The following is a 19402-nucleotide window of genomic DNA, read 5'->3' as shown; positions in this document are numbered from 1 at the left end:
GTGCAGATACTAGACAAAGTGAACATTAAACTGTTTCAATGAGTTTTCCAGGTCTTGCCAACATTGCTCAAATGAGAACTTAAAACTCTAGCAAAGGCACTAGAATGCCCACTGAAATGATCTTTGAGTTAAAAGTAGAAGAATTTCAATCTTTTTTTTTTTTTTGGTGCAGAAATCCCCTGTTTGTGGTTGCCTGGAATATTTTTTCCATTCCCATTCCTTTTGATGATAGACTTTCCCGCCTTCCCATCAGTAAGTACGAGGGGGCACATGAGCTAGGACTGGCCAGTCAGCATTCCCTGCACACAACGCTTGATTCATGAGTGAGCAGGGGACCTGCAAGGGGCCAGTCACAGTTACTCCAGGACTCAGTTTTTCTGGAATTGGTGGATCCATCTCTTAAGTCAGCGTGCTGGCAGGGTGCTATTGGAGGATACTTGGAGTAAGTCCTAACTTCAGTAGCAGAAAATAAGACCAATGTGGAGAGAGAAGCTGATAGGAGAGTGAAAGTTAGGGAGGCTTTGTTTAAGCCCAGATTCATTTGTGCCTGAAGTCAGTGCTTATATTTTACTGTATCTCATGGGAGAATAATATGTTTAGTAACATTTGTGGATCAGAGGATTTTCCAAGATATTGGGAGCAGATCCTTCATGTGGCTTAAAGGTTCTGTGGTATCTTATATCCTGCCACCTGTGTGCTGACAAGCGTTTAGACTTCATTGCTGTCTTTGAAGTTTTGAAGTATTCTAATTCTCTGTGTTTTTAAGACATGTCGAAACTCTGTTTCATTTTAAATACATTATATTTACAAACACTGGAAAGTATTGTGTGCATCAATTAATTATTCAGAAACCTGTGAATATTTACTTACTTTAATAATGAATGCCAGTTAAGGGGCTTTATAAATGATGGAACCTCAAAAGCATGGAAATAAAAACATGCTACTAAACACCAAAATAGTCATTTCTATATAATTTATTCATATGTAGTTTCTATTTTAAATATTTCTGCAGTTATTTTTTTCTGATTCAGTCATGTTGTGGGAAAAGAGGTGAATAAGAAAGCAGTATCTCCCTACTTGCACTTTGCATCTACAGATGTAAAGTTGGGACCATCAGCTACCCAGTACCTAGCATTAAATAAAAGAAGGTAAATTTTAATATGAGATATACAGAAATCTTTATCCAGACTCATGCTAGTGATATTTTACTTTGAAATATTCTTGTAGTCACTTATGGGGGCGGGGGGCAGCTTCGATCAAGTGAAGCTAAAAAGAGCTATCACAGAGGAAAGGAACTTACCTTGAGTTACTAACCTGTGTCAGTTACTACATTATCAGATCTCATCGTCACAATCACTGTGCAAGGTAGCTGCTACTGTCCTTATTCTACACACTAGGAACTTGAGCCTTAAAGCGGTAGAGTGACTTACCAGAGGTAAGATAGAATATCTCTTGCCCAGATCCCTTCAATGGCTCCTCTTTGGATGAAGTTCAGACTTCCTGACTTGGATGACAAAACCCTTTTTCTCTGAACCTTGTTAATCTTTACAGCTTCATCTCTTTTCATTCCTTACCTAGACTCCAGGTTTACAGACCGCCTTTCACTTTCTAAAATTTGCCGCAAGTCGTTTTTTCTGCTGTGAGCCCTATGCCCTGCTCCTGTCCCCACCATCCTATGACTAAGTCCTCTTCATTCTCCAGGTTTCAGCTTATGTAGTGCATCCTCCGGGAAACTTCCCCAAGTCCATCATGCCCATTGCATCATTCATAAATTCATTCAGCAGATATTTATTGAGGATCCCCTTTGTACCAGGCACTGTCCTAGGCACCAGGAATATAACAGGGAGCAAAGAAGAAAGAGATCTCTTCCTTTATGGCTTTTACTCTAGTATTGTTACTTATTTAGTTCAGTATCCTTCATTAGATACATGAGAGCTTTGATTATATCTAAGTTGTTCTATTACATTCTTAGGGTCTAACACAATGGGATATTGTAGAAATGCTGCAGGCTTTGATGTTTATCGAATCGGGGCACAAATGAATGACTTTACTTATTATTTCATTTATAATGGTTCAGGTAGAAGTATAAGAATGTTCTATTTGGCCCCTTTTATCTTTTCACACTGCCTCCATTATCATAGCAGACCTCATTGTCTTGTGATTGTATTATTGCAGTGAACCTCTAATTGGAATCAACCTTGATTTCAGTTTTTCCACACCACTGAATTTTCCATACAGCTGCCAGATTTATCTTCTTATATTAGTGGGATCATTCTCCTCCTTCAGACATCTCATACTGAAATCCAAGGCCCTTCATAATCTCATGACACCTTTCTACTCGAATTTCTCTCCTGCTGTTTCACATACACCTTCTAATCAATCCAGATTGTTTTGCGATCCACTTAGTCTGGTTCATTTGCACCTTCCTACCTAAAGATCTCTTTCTCTTATTCTCCGTTTATTAACAAGTTTATCAACACTGCAAGTCACTTCCCTTCAATTAAGTCTTCTTTGATAATATCAGCCAATCTTCATTTCCATAACTTCTGACTTTCTGTAAGACTTCTGTCTATATCAGTAGTGTTCATAAACAAGTTTCAAGCAGCAGAATCTCCCCTGGGGGTACCCCACCCCAGCACGCACGCACACACACACACACACACACACACACACACACACACAGAAAGAAAAAACCCTACATGAAACTCCAAGGGATAAAAACAATAAAAGTAGAGCTTATTGTAATAATGACCGCAACACTCCTCATGTATCCTTCAGCTCTGCAGAACACATTTGAAGCCAGTGTGTGACCTCAGCCATGCTGGTCTTTGCTTGGTCTTACTCTTCGCAAGGGAAAGGTCAGAAGTGGTCAGGATGACTTAGCACTGCTAAGAGGAAAGTTCCTTATTCATGAAACAGAAGGAAAGGATCATATTTGCCATGCCTGCCTCGGCAAACATTTTCAAGCCCCATGTTTTTGGCTTCTAACCACTTCCCAGGAAACATCCATAAGACACAGAGATTTTATCCCTATCTGGTCCCTACTCATATGTGTAAGTCTTATATCCCAAGTATACTTTATATTTCATGAGGGAATTAATTGTGTTTATATTCCTTTAGTATAAAATTATATATTATTCTTTATTTCATATTTGTATGAGCTTGTCTTCCCACCAGTTTGAAAGAATAATGACTGATTTGTCATTCGCCATAACACCTGACACATCGGAGATACTTATTAACTACCTGCTAGTTAAGACTGCATAAAATATCCTCGTTTATGAAGTTAGCTGTTGTTTGGGATTATAGACAGTTTTGTCCCATCTGACATGTGAACTCTCTGTATAAAGTACCAAATCATCCTAGGAGAAATCAAGTGTTCTTTTGTAAAATGTAGTTGAATTTGTGATGTGACTAATAACAAAGACATTTCATATTTAAAAAGCCTCTGTATTAAGAACCTTAAAATTTTTTGTTTAAAATACATTAAATAAGGAATATAGAAGATGGAAAGAGTTCTGGAAATTTAATGAAGTAGGTCTATACGGAAATGAAACCTGAAGTTACGTGGTTTTATAAAACAAACTTTTTCCTAGTAAAAGTCACCTAGTTAGTAATTCACCAAACACGTTATGAACATGTTTTTCAGTTTTTTTATATTTTGTCAAGGGAAAGAAAAAGGTTGATTGATAATCCTGATTGGTCTTTTTAGCAATTCAAATATATAATAAACATTCATCATTTCTAATTGATGAAAATTAAACTAAATCTGAAATTATGATTACTAATGAATCACAAGTTATGATGAGTTATCAGCAGCTATTTTCTGTTTTCCAAACACCTGCATTAATTTGCCATGATGGCTCAGTTTATATGCCATATATAACATGTTAGGAAAACATGATTTTTGCATAATTTAGTTATGTGTCAAATGCTAAAGAAACAAGAAACATGAGACATGATTCACGCTCAAACTGGTGACAAGCACATATGTAAATGTACAAAATATACAAAGACTTTATGGATGCTATGGTTTCAATCAATTTAGGTAACTGTGACCCGTGTTTACTCATAAAGATTAACGAAATTGGTGGTTTGTATCACTGTGGAATACAATCAGCCCCATAAGAGAAGTCTTCAATTGAGTGAATATTAGTTCTGACATAGAAATTTGCGATAACCTAGTACAAGTTTTTAAAAATTTTAATTGATTCCCCTTTTGAACACATAAAACAATCTCTTACCCTTTCTTAATGAATTTGAAATTTCAAAATAAAAATATCATTACTAAAGGTAAATGTAAAGTATTTATAATTTGACTTTTATTTTTAGAAAAACTATATATGTTTAAGAAATTTGACAGGTGGTAAACAGGCAATGAAATGATTTGCCCGGATGGGAGACCTAAGTCTTAAACCCATACTTCTTGACCATGAGTTAGTGCTCAGATGTTTCAGGATGGAGAGGGAAATACCCAGATGTCAGGAAGCCAGTACTTTTTCATGCCATTTTGTATATGTATGTCTTCTCAAGTGTGCTCTAAAGTTCTTGAGACCAAGTTCCATGCCTTCCATTTCTTCATTGTTGCAGTATAATTGAACACAAGTAAAAAGTACTCAGCCTTTGATGCTGTTTATTTATCGTTTTAATACAGTGCTTTTAGTAAATATTTCATATTTCAATGTTTTATTCATTTTTTCCCAGATATTCTGGAATATCTGCTTAATGAAAGATAGACAAGGAAATGATAGAGGAAAACTAGGCAGAATTAAGAAAAAGGCTTATTGCCTTTGTCAGAATCATGTTCCTGGAAATATTTTTTCTTAATTAATTTTCAGATCAATGTGTTCTAACATGTCTGTGTGGTTCATGTATTTTTAATAATCACTCAATTAAGAATTAAAAATCCCATTTCCAAATATGCCTCATATAACAAATAAACATGTTTTTTGTTTTGTTTTGTTTTTTTAACATCTTTATTGGAGTATAATTGCTTTACAATGGTGTGTTAGTTTCTGCTTTATAACAAAGTGAATCAGCTATGCATATACATATATCCCCATATCTCTTCCCTCTTGCGTCTCCCTCCCTCCCACCCTCCCTATCCCACCCCTCTAGGTGCTCACAAAGCACCGAGCTGATCTCCCTGTGCTATGCGGCTGCTTCCCACTAGCTATCTATTTTACGTTTGATAGTGTATATATGTCCATGCCACTCTCTCACTTTGTCCCAGCTTACCCTTCCCCCTCCCCGTATGCTCAAGTCCATTCTCTAGTAGGTCTGCATCTTTATTCCTGTCTTGCCCCTAGGTTCTTCATGACCATTTTTTGTTTTGTTTTTTTTTTAGATTCCATATACATGGGTTAGCACAGGGTATTTGTTTTTCTCTTTCAGACTTACTTCACTCTGTATGACAGACTCTAGGTCCATCCACCTCACTACAAATAACTCAATTTCGTTTCTTTTTATGGCTGAGTAATATTCCATTGTATATATGTGCCACATCTTCTTTATCCATTCATCTGTTGATGGACACTTAGGTTGCTTCCATGTCCTGGCTATTGTAAATAGAGCTGCAATGAAATTAGAACACTCCCTAACACCATACACAAAAATAAACTCAAAATGGATTAAAGACCTAAATGTAAGGCCAGACACCATCAAACTCTTAGAGGAAAACATAGGGAGAACACTCTATGACATAAATCACAGCAAGAACCTTTTTGACCCACCTCCTAGAGAAATGGAAATAAAAACAAAAATAAGCAAATGGGACCTAATGAAACTTAAAAGCTTTTGCACAGCAAAGGAAACCATTAACAAGACCAAAAGACAATCCTCAGAATGGGAGAAAATATTTGCAAATGAAGCAACTGACAAAGGATTCATCTCCAAAATTTACAAGCAGCTCATGCAGCTCAATATCAAAAAAACAAACAACCCAATCCAAAAATGGGCAGAAGACCTAAATAGACATTTCTCCAAAGAAGATATACAGATTGCCTACAGACACATGAAAGAAGGCTCAACATCATTAATCATTAGAGAAATGCAAATCAAAACTACAATGAGATATCATCTCACACCGGTCAGAATGGCCATCATCAAAAAATCTACAAACAATAAATGCTGGAGAGGGTGCAGTGTTAGTGGGAATGTAAATTGATACAGCCACTATGGAGAACAGTATGGATGTTCCTGAAAAAACTACAAATAGAACTACCATACGACCCAGCAATCCCACTACTGGGCATATACCCTGAGAAAACCATAATTCAAAAAGAGTCATGTACCAAAATAAACATATGTTTTTACTGACGAAATGGTAGCACATAATCAATCCTTCTTTCCATCAGGTCATTTAAGTATTATCGGTTAGGAATAGCACTTATTAGCCTTGTTTACTTACTAGTAGACATAAATAGAGCTGACTACTTGAAAGTCAGTGGTAGGTAAAAACCCTTTTACGAATATCCCCACTGCCTGTAATTGCCAAATTAGTGATGAATAAGTGGACTTTAGAATTAAATATCATTAGCTTGCTTTCCTTGGGTTTTAAAAATATTAAAAACAAAATAATCTTTTAAATTGTCAAAATTTGACGAGTATCATGACAAGAATAAGAGATGACTCACTTTTTTCCTACTCAGAAGATTTTTCTTAACCGAGTTTTCCAGAAATCTAAGAAGAGTAGTTTTTTTAAAAATCCATTTGGTGAAATACCTTACATTTCTTCTATTTACCGTGTCACTTTCAGCTTTTAAAACATTACTGCCATTACACAGCCAAGGAACAGAGTGGTCTTGTAAACGAGCTCTGCTACAAAAGAAAATAAGGCTAACTGGAAACGCGTCATGGTGCTGTTACTGGCTGAAAGATGGGTAATATCACTAAAGCCATTTGGAGATATTTCCACTCTTAAAAAAATGGAAATTGTGGGACATGAGGCCTAGTCTATTTGATTTCAGCCTTAACAGCTTTCAACATATGATAGCATACATTTGGATAAAAAGTGGAAGAAAATAGAACGACTTTTTGTATGTTTTATTTATGGCTGCATTGACTACAGGTACTGCAATCATCTGTCTAAATCTGGCAAAGATGTTTCTTAGGTAGACAACCTCTGGAACAGTGGCCACGTCTGCCATTTCACTTTGTGTTAGTGCATTCCGTGTGCCACAGCGTGCTGAGCCTTTTCCCCCCCTTATACTATTTCATTTAATTTTTAAAAACTTATTTTAAAAAGGTTCATTATGAAGCCCCTTATAGATGAGCCATCTGAGGCCTCCGACACAGATTAAGTTTTTTGTCCTAGTTACACAAGTGGCGATTTATAGGGCAAGATAGTCAAAGACTGAAGAATTGCAGTAAAAAAGAATAGAGTGTGACTGTGTAAGGAGGAGATTGGGAAAAGCATATTAGAAGAGACCATGCTTTCTTGAGATGGTAAAGCTGATTCAGGGAGAATTAATGAGAAAATGATTAGCTAAAAAGCCACAGCTTACTGATTAAGGTCAGTTAGGAGGAATACACATACAAAGCAAAAACTCACAAACAGCAGTTATGAAACTGAGCAGTTTAGCTTCATAGACTGTGTTCTCAACCATTACACGCTACTGCCTCTCACCCAGGAAGAAATAACATGTCCAGGAAAAAGCCAGAATTGAAAGTATACTGTGGCCACAGTTCCCAGACAATTAAAAAAACAAAACAAAACATAAAAACACCCCTCCAGAAATACCAGTTCGGAAGACCTAAGATGGGAATGCTAAGGCATAGATCTGTAACCCCTAGGTCTGATTACCATAGTGAGAGCCCATTTTTTAGGGTCCTGGAGGGAGTTCATAGGACCTGAAACCTGGCATCAGTATTTCAAAAAGTGAAGAGAACAATCTCTCGTTTATTAATAAATATATATAAGTACATAAGATATCAAGTTTATTTATATTTGGCTGAAATTATATCATCTCATAGTTCATCCAGTACTCTTTATTGTCTGGTGATGACAATCAAGGGTTTAGTGAACTGCATAATGTAAGTAAATCCACATATCAAATAACTGATAGTTTCCAGGACTGATCAAACTTGGACATATGAACATAATGATGACCAAGTTTAAATAACGCTATAAGTATTGTACATATTTACTTATTGTTATTATTTACTACTGTCACTGCCATGACTGTGACTTAAAATAATTCCATAATGTTATTATGAATCTTTAACAGTTAGGCATTTTGTTAAAATCTGGATTGGTGCTGAAATGGAAAAATAGTGATAACAGATGGAACAAATACATTCTTATTCAATAGATTAAGTTCTTCCAGTAAACAAAATAAGAAAAATCTCAATAGTGAGAAAACTCATCTTTAAGATAAGAAATAAATATGTGTTTCAATCATTGATTTTTCTGCTGATTGGGATAAACAGTGGATTTACCATGGTGCTGTGTATGCTTGGTCCTTCTATAAAACAGTTTTAAAATGCAGACTCTTCTAGTTTCTTTCCATGTAATTATAGTTACAAACTGAGATTTAGGGGATTCATGAAGTATTCATATTTAGTACTGGATCGTTGTGATTTTATTATCTATTGTAATCTACAGTATATCCCATTCTTGTTTTTTCAGTTGTCCTGTTACATTTCTCATTAACGCTGGCTAACAGTTTATCTTTGTAAAAAAGCATCATAAATATAAAGAAAATGTTTGAAATTATTGCTGTTAATCTACACTGGTGCTGTTATTGTTTTGTATTTAATTTCATTACTGACATTTCAAGGATTTTAAAAGAAAAAATATAGTTTTTAGGAAATTTTAATTAGAGACTTTTCATTATCATTTTATACTATCAAGCCCTGGTTCAGAATTCATATTTTGTGTTTTATAAAGTACCTAATACATATTTAACATTTGAAAAATAATATTCATTCTGGGGAAAATATTATTTTTCAGTATACCTCTTTGATGAATTAGACCCCTGTTATTTTTTTCTTGGTTAGTTTATTTTACAGTTGATGAAGATTTCTAGATGTTTAGTGAATACTGTAATGAAACTCACTTTTATCTCAGTAATTGCCTGATTTCAGAAGTCTACACATTCTGCTAATGAATCACGCATATTCGGGCTGGCTGGTTTGTACTTGAACTTGTCATCCACTAAAGTTACATAAGCCTGGACTGTCTACAGGGGGAAACAGATACGTACTTGTGGTACCCACTGTGTTTAACATCTAACAAAACCTCTAAATGCAAGATCGTTCTCTGCAAAATTGCAGATTTTGGAAAAGAAAAAGGTGTAGCAGATAAAGAATTCAAAAACCAAACCAGTAAATTAATAGGTTAATCTCCTCATGCTGAGAATTAGACATAATATTAGTTCCTTAACATTAGAACTTTTATTGTCTTGGAAAAATGTGTCTATTATGGAAAAAATATTGGGTTGAAGTAAATGAAGTTGAAAGGAGAGTGGAATTCTAATGGTGAAAATTGCTCAGCAATTCAGTAATGTCTTCTCTAAAAGAAAAATTACAACCTGTTAGTTTCATGTGAACTGCAAAAACGTGTAGAGGTAGTTATTCTACTTCATGCACGTCTTCCACGATGATAAAAGCCAGTATTTTGGAGGAACTAAAAGATCTTTATAGAAAAATAAACAGTGAGTCAAGAATTAAAAGCACTTGACTTCTAAATCATAATACTGATGCAATTTTGAAATGCCAGTCCGTGAAAAATCTATTTTCACCTGCAATGTATTATTTGACTGATTTGTTATTGTTGTTTTCTGTAAGCATTCTTTAAACTGGAATTCTATGACATTATAAAAATTTTGCTTAGTGTCAGTAAGAAGTTGACCCAATGATTTTCTTTGGATTTCCTTTAATATAGGCAAGTAAACAAGGCCAAATGCATAAGTCTGAGCATTAGTTCAAAGCTATACTAAGCAGTTTTATATGAAAGTATGTATTTTTATCTTACGTTTCTTTATATGTCTTCCACTCTGGATGGCAGCTGTAGCAGAGTTCTTTTCAAGCTATCAATTGTGTAGCAATTATACTGGGACTTCATCCTAATATGTTCAGTGCGTTCTATTGTTTACATTTTCTAATGTAGTGATTTAGTTGCCAATGTGGATTTAGAAAACAATGGAATTCTTTGAAAAAATAATTAAATCATAATATGAGTATACTTATTTGCAGAATCACTAAATTGATTCAGACATGCGTACTTGATTACACATATAACGTATGCAGGGTTGTTCTTTTGAGCACCTTTTCAACAGAGAGTTAGCAGTACTTCTGTTAGTCTGGAGATGCAAGGCCTAGGCTTGGTCCTGGTTGTGATTATCTTTCCAACTTGTCCTCCATCCTTGAGATTATTTTCTCAAGGGGCTGTTTGTCCTCAATATGCTGGCTATTATCTTCTCTCCTGAGCAGTGTGCCAGTTCTAGGGACTCTTAGACTCGCCCTGTGACTGATTCATTGTCTAGTTTGTAGATCCCAAGAGCTTTCTCAGCTAACTACAAAGAGCCCCTTGTTCCTGCCCCAGCTGTTTATTGCGTTTCTCTTTAGCACTACTTTGCTGTAATCTACAGTGAGTAAAGTCTTGAACTTGTTTAATGACTCCCTAACTGCTGCACTGACCACTAATCTCCAAATAATTCCTCCTTTGTGGTAGGTGGCTTTACACACACACACACACAGACACACACACACACATTTAAATTTATGTTTATATTTATATATACTTTAACCTCCTAAGTCTGTGATTTCAAAGTTTAATAACTAGCTCTCTAGCAATGATATGAGAAATAAAAGCTATTTCCTTCCCTAAAAGACAAAGACAAAGGCTTTCTGTATGTTTTCTAGGTCCCCCTTTAAAATTCTGTACTCCTCTTCAGAAGACTTAGATCAAAAGTTACTGAGACCATTCTTGTGTGAGAATCATTTCCAGTAAACTTTTGTTTACTGTGGGTTAGGAGTTACTGAGGGAGGGAAGGAATATTAAAAGGCAATTACTCGAAAGTAATTGTTTGCTTAGGTATTACTTAGTAGTTGGTTATTTAGGCATAATTTATGTTTTTCCTGATAGTAGACGAGAACGAAGAAATAAATGTGTAAGCATTGCAGAATGTTGATCCCTCTTGCATCATTTGGTTGTACTGAGGATGTTAGAACAGCCAGATTCAAAACCACTTAGTCACCTGACTTAGAGAAGGGACCAAGAAGAAGATAATGACAACCTTACCACCTTCTCAACAAATAGATTCAACTGCTCAGTGTACCTGGTAGTTCTTACTTGTCCAGTATAAAAACAAGTGGAGGACTGCATCAGATTGCTAATGGAGGAGGGTAGCAATGGTCCAGAGAAAAACCTGTAGGCTTTATTTCGTTATCTTTGATGTGTTAATTTCATTCAATGCCATAACTATACATCTGTGATGGAAATATATACAATTCTGGTAATAATCTATTCGAGATATATATTTTTTGAATGTTCAGCCAGATGGATGGATATTTCATAGAGACTAGGAGTGCTTTTATTACCTGTACTGTGTTCCTATGTTTTTGGTGCTTTTTCAATATCATAGGTCTCTTAGAGCTAGCCCCTAGTTGAGTTCCTGCCCGCCAGCCGTGTTTCATTGGAAATGAGAAGCAAATAATGGGAAGCTAGGGGAATATGGGAAGCAGGAGTATTTGGTGAAGAATGAGCTTGCCTTGAAGGTATAATAGAACTTGTCAAAGCCTCGTTGTTCTAGAAGTGCTGTTAAAGCCAATGACATTGAAGCTGAAAGGACCTAGCCTCGTGGGGAATTAGAGCCAAGCAGATGGTTTGCCTCATTAGCTGACATTTGTTGTACTTTACTTCTCTTTGGACACCAATGTGTTAGGTACCCAAGAGAATGGAAGGTGCGGGCCACGGCATTACAAAGAAGGAAGGTTACCTGGCTATACTTTTCACTTACCATCACATGGAAGTACCCGTCCCTCTATGTGATGCCCTGGCCCTACCTTCCATCCTCTTGGGTACCAAAGTATGGATACCTCAGTATGGAGATCACTTTCTTCCTGATGTTTGATATTAAAATAGTAAATGTTCCCAAATATTAGGACTTTGGGATAAATCCTTTATCTGAACGCTGCAATGCACAAGGCCTGAGCAATAGCCACATTCAAAGGCACAAGTAAATTTGCTCTTTGTTATTACCTTTGTTAGATTCATTCCTCTATCCTAGACTCTATCAAACAATCACTTCAATATTATCCTTTCACATAATAGGAAATCCCAATCTCACACCAACCTGGAATTAGCATCGAATGAAGTTGCCTTTCCAGTGTGTATCTCCCCCACATGTGAACCCTGTGAGGGGAACTGCACAAGCATGCAGAATGAGGGCTGTGTGTGCCGAGACAGAGGGTCAGAAGCCTAGGTCTGTTTAGTCTTACTCTCTAGGTAAGAGTCATCGAAGAGCTTGTTATAAATCTGCATCTCTGGAGATTCTGATTCAGGACCCAGGAATCTGTAGTTTCAAAAGCTTCCCAAGTGTTACTGATGTAGAACCAGGTAAAGAAACCACCGTAAACCGTGTGGAGTTCCCACATTCTCCCCCAGTCTTGACGCACACTAATTCGAAAGCTGTGACTTAAAGGCTTAACACAGGCACCATCTCAGACCAGTCAAAGACCTTTGGCTTCCACCAAAGCAAACTCCAACTATTGTCCAACTCTGTCAATCCCAAGGGCCCCTCAAAACCTTGACTTCTTAGTTAATGGATTTCCAAATTCAGCACAGCACAGGCCCAGTGGAAGAATCCTAGGGTAGCACGTTTCTCGTGTACCTTTTGGGTGGTAGGCGCTATTCTCCACCTGGTCAGTGAACAAAACTGATGGCTTCACGCAGATTATAGTCCTCATGTAGGTTACATTCCAATGGGAAGAATCAGGGAAGAAACAGGCATGCAAATTAATCAGCTAGATCATTCCTGAGAGTAATAAGTAGGATGAAGAAAGTAAAACAAGTTAATGGGAAGAAGAATGACTTTAGAGAGCGGTAGCTCCTTTATAGAAAGACCTCCTTAACACTACTGACATGTAGCTGAGACCTGTTGGATGAAAAGGAGTCAGCCTGTGAAAATACAAGAAAGAAACGTGGCTTATTTGAGACAGAGAAGACTGGCATCTAGTGAACAAGAAGGGCAATAGGATGGTGACTAGACAGGTAGATAGATAGGTAGATTATTTTTTTTTAAAGTTAAATAGCTTTAACTTAAACTGACCTGGGAAATCCTTATATCTCTTAATAAAAATACCTCAATTTTTCGGGTGTATTTTATTTGAACTACTGTTTTCTTTCATTGGGCTTTGCATATTTTTTATGATTGTATGTGCAAGTTGCTTTCCTTTGCTGGACATTGTCAGAAGAGGTCCTTACTGGAAAAGTATGATTTGAATTGCGTGGCTGGTCTAAAGTAAAGTCAGTGATGATGTGGTCATCATAGAAGTAACTGAATTTCAGGCTATTTTGTTTTCCATGCCAACTTTACAGCAGTTGCTCTCTGCTGTTTCATATCGTCAAGCCAAGACCCAATAATTGTGCTGATCTTGTAAATCATTGAGATTCTCCCATCACAAAGTTACTGTAGGCCAAAAAGAAGAGCTTACTTTCAGTTTTTATAAAATTGCATTCACAGTAATGTACTTCTGTAGTCCAACAAAAGTTATCCTTAATGTTTGCATTGTCTAGAGCCCATTTATTTATAATATTGTGTAGTTCTGGTTGCCAGATTATGCTACAGTTGTATGTCAGTTGCCAAAACCACTTAACTCCAGACCCGTGGTCCACAACCTGAATTAATGTCTTGATATTTATCATTGACATGGAGGTATAAAAAATAATGATCCTTGAATTTTCAGCCATGGCCAGGAATTGAAATGGAGGAATCAAAAAGGAAAGAGAGGATAGGAGGGGAGGGAATGGTGAAGAAGATGCTTCAGAATGCCTTTCACTCCTCCTTCCCCAACCCCAAGCACCAGAATCCCATTCTTTCTGGTACCTTGATATTTTAGATACAACTATTTTGAAATGCCACTTTGATATAACATTTATCAAGTTCGTATCAGGTTCCAGGAACTCTCCTAATCCCATTACATTATTAATACCTTTAATTCTCTCAATAGCCCAGTAGGGTAAGGTACCAATATCATCCCATTTTATAGATGAATACATTGAGGCTCAGAGAAGGTGAGTAACTTACCCAGAAGCACTCAGGTAGTAAATAGGATTGGAGCCTGAGTGTCTGGCTTCAAAGTCTAGGTCGTTAAATGCTGTACCACACTGCCTCTAATAACCTTAATACTACACCCATTTTGACTAGGGGACCTTTTAATAATAGCCTTAAAATATGATTATTAAACTTGCTACTATAATACAAATTCCAAATAATGTTTGAATCCTCCATCCCACCCCATCACCTGGCTTCATGTTTTCCCTGAGCCTTACCCCATAATTGACCCTCTGATAGGATCCTATCCCTCTGATAGGATCCAGGATAGAGAGAGAGACAGTGGCAAGGAAGTGTCCTGGTCACAGGCGTTCACATTTGACAGGACTGCATCAGTTCAGGTGGAGCAAAGCGCCCTGCTTCATACTTTCTTTCCCTGAAGTTCCTTCCTTCAACTTCTGAGCTTAATGGAGGGCATGTAAAGAAAGGCTTGGTTTCCAGCCATACCTTCTTGGTTTGTAATTTCTGGTTTGAAACATACACATGACAGGTGTAAAAATGCCTGCCATTTGAGAGAAACCTGTGATAAGTAAGCCATACCAACTATAATTTCAAGGGATAAATCAGTGGAAGATCAATTATCTTATTACTTATTAACTAATAAGTTTATCCTTGCCTTCTTAAAAATTTAGTAATACAAGATATGCTAATTCAGTCTTCTAAATGGATTTATTATTATTATTAGTCCATTTAAGTTTTAAGGATTGTTTTATTATCTACTTATTTTTAGTTGTATTATTATTATTATTATTATTAACATCAGTTTTCACAGCTCTAAGTGCAGCATGCAAGTCTCCGCAAAGTGGGTACTGGCATCTGTACCCGGCAGTGTTTGAACCATGACACTTGTTGCCCTTTATTTCTTTCCCTTTGATTAAAATTCAGTATATGACATGTCTCTCACAAACCAAATTCCTCACTAGGCCAGGATAAGGACCCATTTGCAAAATACTCAACTGTAAGAATAAAAATGATTATTTATAAACAATTTTCTAGCATGATATTATTTCAGAAGTGGAAGAATATGTTTCTGGTATTTGTGTTGTGTATCTCTTGCTCATGAGAGGGAAGAAGCTATGGGACTGGAATTTGCAGAAAGAATGACTTAGCACCTTGTAATTTATATCTGTTTTGATAGGTTCTAAGATTTTCGAGTGCAGGTATTGTAAAATAGAGTCCACCTGTACCTGTTTCAGACTTACAGAACTCTGGGTCCTTACTAGCTGTTCCTTGATGGTAAGAAGGGGGATTTATATGACATTTTTATTCAGCCATTGTTTTATAGTTTTTTCATCAGTGAACTCCTTTGACTCATTTTTCTTTCTATCAGCTTTCATCAGATAAAGGAATGAGGTTTAAAACATTTCAGCTTGCTTGTGATTACAGCATAGAATGTGTTAAGATAGCATCCTTTGGCCTCTTGATTTCCTATTCACTGATAACATTCATTCTATGAACCTCTTAGCATTAAAGAAACAGCCATATCACGTTCATCATTCAAGCATAAAATTGTCTTAAGGTAGTAAATATATACACATGTATAAACCATATAAATGTCAAAGATATTATAACATGATGGTTGACAGCAAAAGCTTTGAATTAGACAAATCTGAATTGAAACTCGGTATCATTCTTTTTTTTTTTTTCAGTTCAGTTCAGTTGTATCATTCATTTTTAACAGTGATCTCGCCTAGCCACATAACCATAATGGAGATAATATTTATTTTTTTAGGACTTTGAAAGTAGTAAATGAAATAGTAAGTACTGAATAAGGGGTTTTAAGAATTTTGGTTTAAAAGAGAAGGTGAGAAAGTTAAGAAATGTCAATTCCCAGTCATTATTTATACAGTTTTACAGGATTTTTTTCATTTCACAATTAAAAAAAAATGTTGACATCCGATACCAGGGTACATCTTACAAAAATGCTCTTTTATAATATAAATTTAAATTAAATTGGAGTTTTTTTCTTTCTCAGTGGTACATAAAATAATGATGTGTTTTATAATTGATGGCATTTTAGAGTCAATACAGTTTTTATAATGGGTATCAACATTTCCTTTTCTTCAGGAGTCAGTAACATGTAGTACATATTTAGACTTCAGTATATAGATTATGTCAAATTTCTGAACCTCTCTTTGACTAATCTGCAAAAGGAAATCCTATCCCATGACTATAAAATGTGTAGAAATCTCTTAGCACAGTGTCTGGTGCAGAATTGTTAAATGTACAACAATAATAGCCATTATTGTTATTATTATCTTTATTTTTCCAGTTAATCTGTGAATTGGTAGAACTGGATGCAAAAGCCAGGTCTGCCACCAATTAAGTTTGGAATTTCTGTCTCACTTTCCTGTTTTGCAAAAGAACGTCTTGGCTAAGATGACCTCTAAATTCCTTCTGGTTCTAAAATTTTGTAATTTTATTGTCTAATTCAGAGTCTTAACAAAATGTAACCATCAGATGAATTTTCTTTGTTTCTTTCAGTTTGCGGGGACATCCATGGACAGTTCTTTGACTTGATGAAGCTCTTTGAAGTGGGCGGATCTCCCGCCAACACTCGCTACCTCTTCTTAGGGGACTATGTAGACAGAGGGTACTTCAGTATCGAAGTAAGTCTGCATCATTTCTTCTTAGCTGCTCAGTAATGGATCAACAATATCTTAGCAAAATAAAGTGGTATATGTATTGCCTTAAGTAAATCCCTAGTCTTTAACAATGAACTTTAATACACATAAATGTGTGGGATATTCCATATCCTATTTTCTGTTGATTCTCATATGCTTTTTATTACATAGAAATGCCAAGGAAATGGCTCATAGTAAGATTTTGCCTTTCGTACTTTTTATAGATTTGCAACTTTGCAAAACTTGCATGACATTTGACACTAGATAATTTTATCTCCTGTTGAGACAATGAATCAAATTTGGTTAAATAAGCAGGAATGTGTTTGCCTGGTTATGTCTTATAATTATGAGACAATAAGTTATTTTTGTAAATTGATAGTCAAGTGCATGTGTGTGTGTCTGCATTTGTGTGTATGGGTCTGTGTGAGTACACTGACAGCTGCTATATTTTGTCTTTTTTGGCACCTGTCATCTAACTAGGGTAATTTGTCAAAATCATTAGTTAAAACAAAACAGATAACCTTTGAGTAGAGGTTCTTCCTCAGCCTCCCAACTGCATCTGCTTCAGGTAAGTAGAAGTTACGTTCAAAATAAAGACAAGGCTCTTGTTTCATTCACATGTTTGCTCTTTCTGGTGCTTAACATGGTGTTTCATACATAGAAATGACTCATTAAATATTTATTAAAAGAAATAGTTTGAAATAAGAATAAGTTTTAAAGAATCAGAGCTCATGCTATAGTAGCTGACATTATATGTGCTCTTGGAAATAATACGTTAAAAAGGAAAACAGTTATTCTTAATTAAAGAGAGAAATCAAATTTACTGAAGTCTCACACCAATGTCATACATTCATAATAATCATTTATTAAAGAGATTCTAGGTTTTTAAATTTTCATCATAATATTTTATTTATTATAGGAATATTTAATGTTGAAAAACATGTCACTCCTAAATGGCTTTTGTTTTTAAACTATTATACTAACTTTTTTGGGGGGGTTATTCAATTCACCTCCCATCATTGACTATGCATATATGTATATATATATATAGCCCACCAATATATTAATCACATTTAAGGATCTCATTTAAAGATCACATATTTCTTAATCATTCATGGTGGTAAGGGAGGGAGGGGTGGTGTTGGTGTATAAGTCCAAAAAGAGGAGTACATTTAGGTATTTCTTCCATGTATATGCACTGTAATTAGGAGAATTTAAAGAAATATACATCCTTGCTCCCTAGAAACCTAAATCTATGTAGGAAAATATAACTGTAAAAAGCTTTATAGAATCAGAAGCCTAGAACAGATGGTTCCAGGATTCAATTATTATTTGAACTGATTATTAAAATCTTGGGATAAAAAAGGTACAGAAAATAATTACCATTGGAATATAGATGTTTGGGAGAATATCGAGGGCATATATGGCTGGGGTTAGAAACAAAAAACAAGTAAGATTTAACTAGGAGGGAAACTGAAGTGAGAAAAGTACAGAGGAAGAAATTAGGAAACCTCATAAACCTCATTCATGGGCTAACTTGACCAACATGGCAGAGAAGTGTGATTGAGTACAAATTTTGTAAGACCTTTGTATCACATTAGGGCTAGTATCTGCCAAGAGTAAAGGGGAAAAAAAAAAAAACCCTAATGGTTGTTTGAACAGGATGGAAGTTTATTTCTCTCTCTAGTAAAAGCTCATAGATGGGCGGACCATGGCTGGTGTGACCCAGCCTGGTGCCAGGGCCCAGGGTCTCTGCCTTATTGATCTGATGTGCGTGGCCTCGTTACAAAGTCAACCTCATGACCCAAGACTGCTACACCAGCTTCAGCCCTCATGTTCCCACATTACATGCAGCTAGAAGGAAAAGAAGGAAGAAAAGGGTATGTCCTCTCATTTAAGGATGTTTCCCATAAGTGGCACTGTTACTTCCCGTGGGCCAGAATTGGTTTACCTGACCATATGTGATTACCGTGTGTAGCCAGATTTGAGAAAGACTGCTATAAACAGAAAGCAGTAATGGGAGATAAAGAATTTCTGCTACTTCCCTTAAATTAGGGTCATGTGGAAACTAAGTAAATATTTTTAAAAATTATTTTAGTAACTCTTAAATTTATCTTATTCATTTAATATTTATATGCTCCTATGGAAGGTTCTGAGGATAAATGAAATCAGTGTTCTACTTTTCTTGAAGCTCACCTTCTAAGCAAAGAATGGCAAAGACTCTCCTGTTGGGAGTGATTATATTTCCTTAATCTTACCAGTCTATTTACCTTTCATTTTTTTGCGAGAAGAGTTCAGGCTTCTGAATCTCTGGCCTCAAACCTTTTGAAATTTCCCAAACTCTCTCTAATTAGAGCTTTTTAGAACTGTTTCCTTAAAGAAGTTGAGAAGCAGTAATCACTGGTTCCTCAGTAGATTTTTATTTTAGTCTACAATTAATCTAGATTTTTGAACTATGAAAGTTGTGGTAGTTTATGTAATATGTACCTTCTGCAATTC

At 35.9% G+C, this 19402-nt stretch overlaps 1 protein-coding gene across 2 annotated transcripts in view; it reads left to right on the top strand.

The window, feature by feature from the left end:
* The window catches only part of PPP3CA (protein phosphatase 3 catalytic subunit alpha), a 303136-nt gene that overhangs the window by 209326 nt on the left and 74408 nt on the right, over positions 1-19402 (top strand). For both annotated transcript variants that reach the window (XM_036852128.1, XM_036852129.1), the window contains exon 3: positions 16764-16888. In XM_036852128.1, the coding sequence (XP_036708023.1) occupies positions 16764-16888 (125 nt within the window). The remainder of the gene's footprint in view (positions 1-16763; positions 16889-19402) is intronic.

Source organism: Balaenoptera musculus, chromosome 5, assembly GCF_009873245.2.
Source record: "Balaenoptera musculus isolate JJ_BM4_2016_0621 chromosome 5, mBalMus1.pri.v3, whole genome shotgun sequence".
NCBI lineage: Eukaryota > Metazoa > Chordata > Mammalia > Artiodactyla > Balaenopteridae > Balaenoptera > Balaenoptera musculus.
The sequence above is the reverse complement of the archived record's forward strand: the minus strand, read 5'-3'. Positions and strand labels throughout refer to the sequence as shown.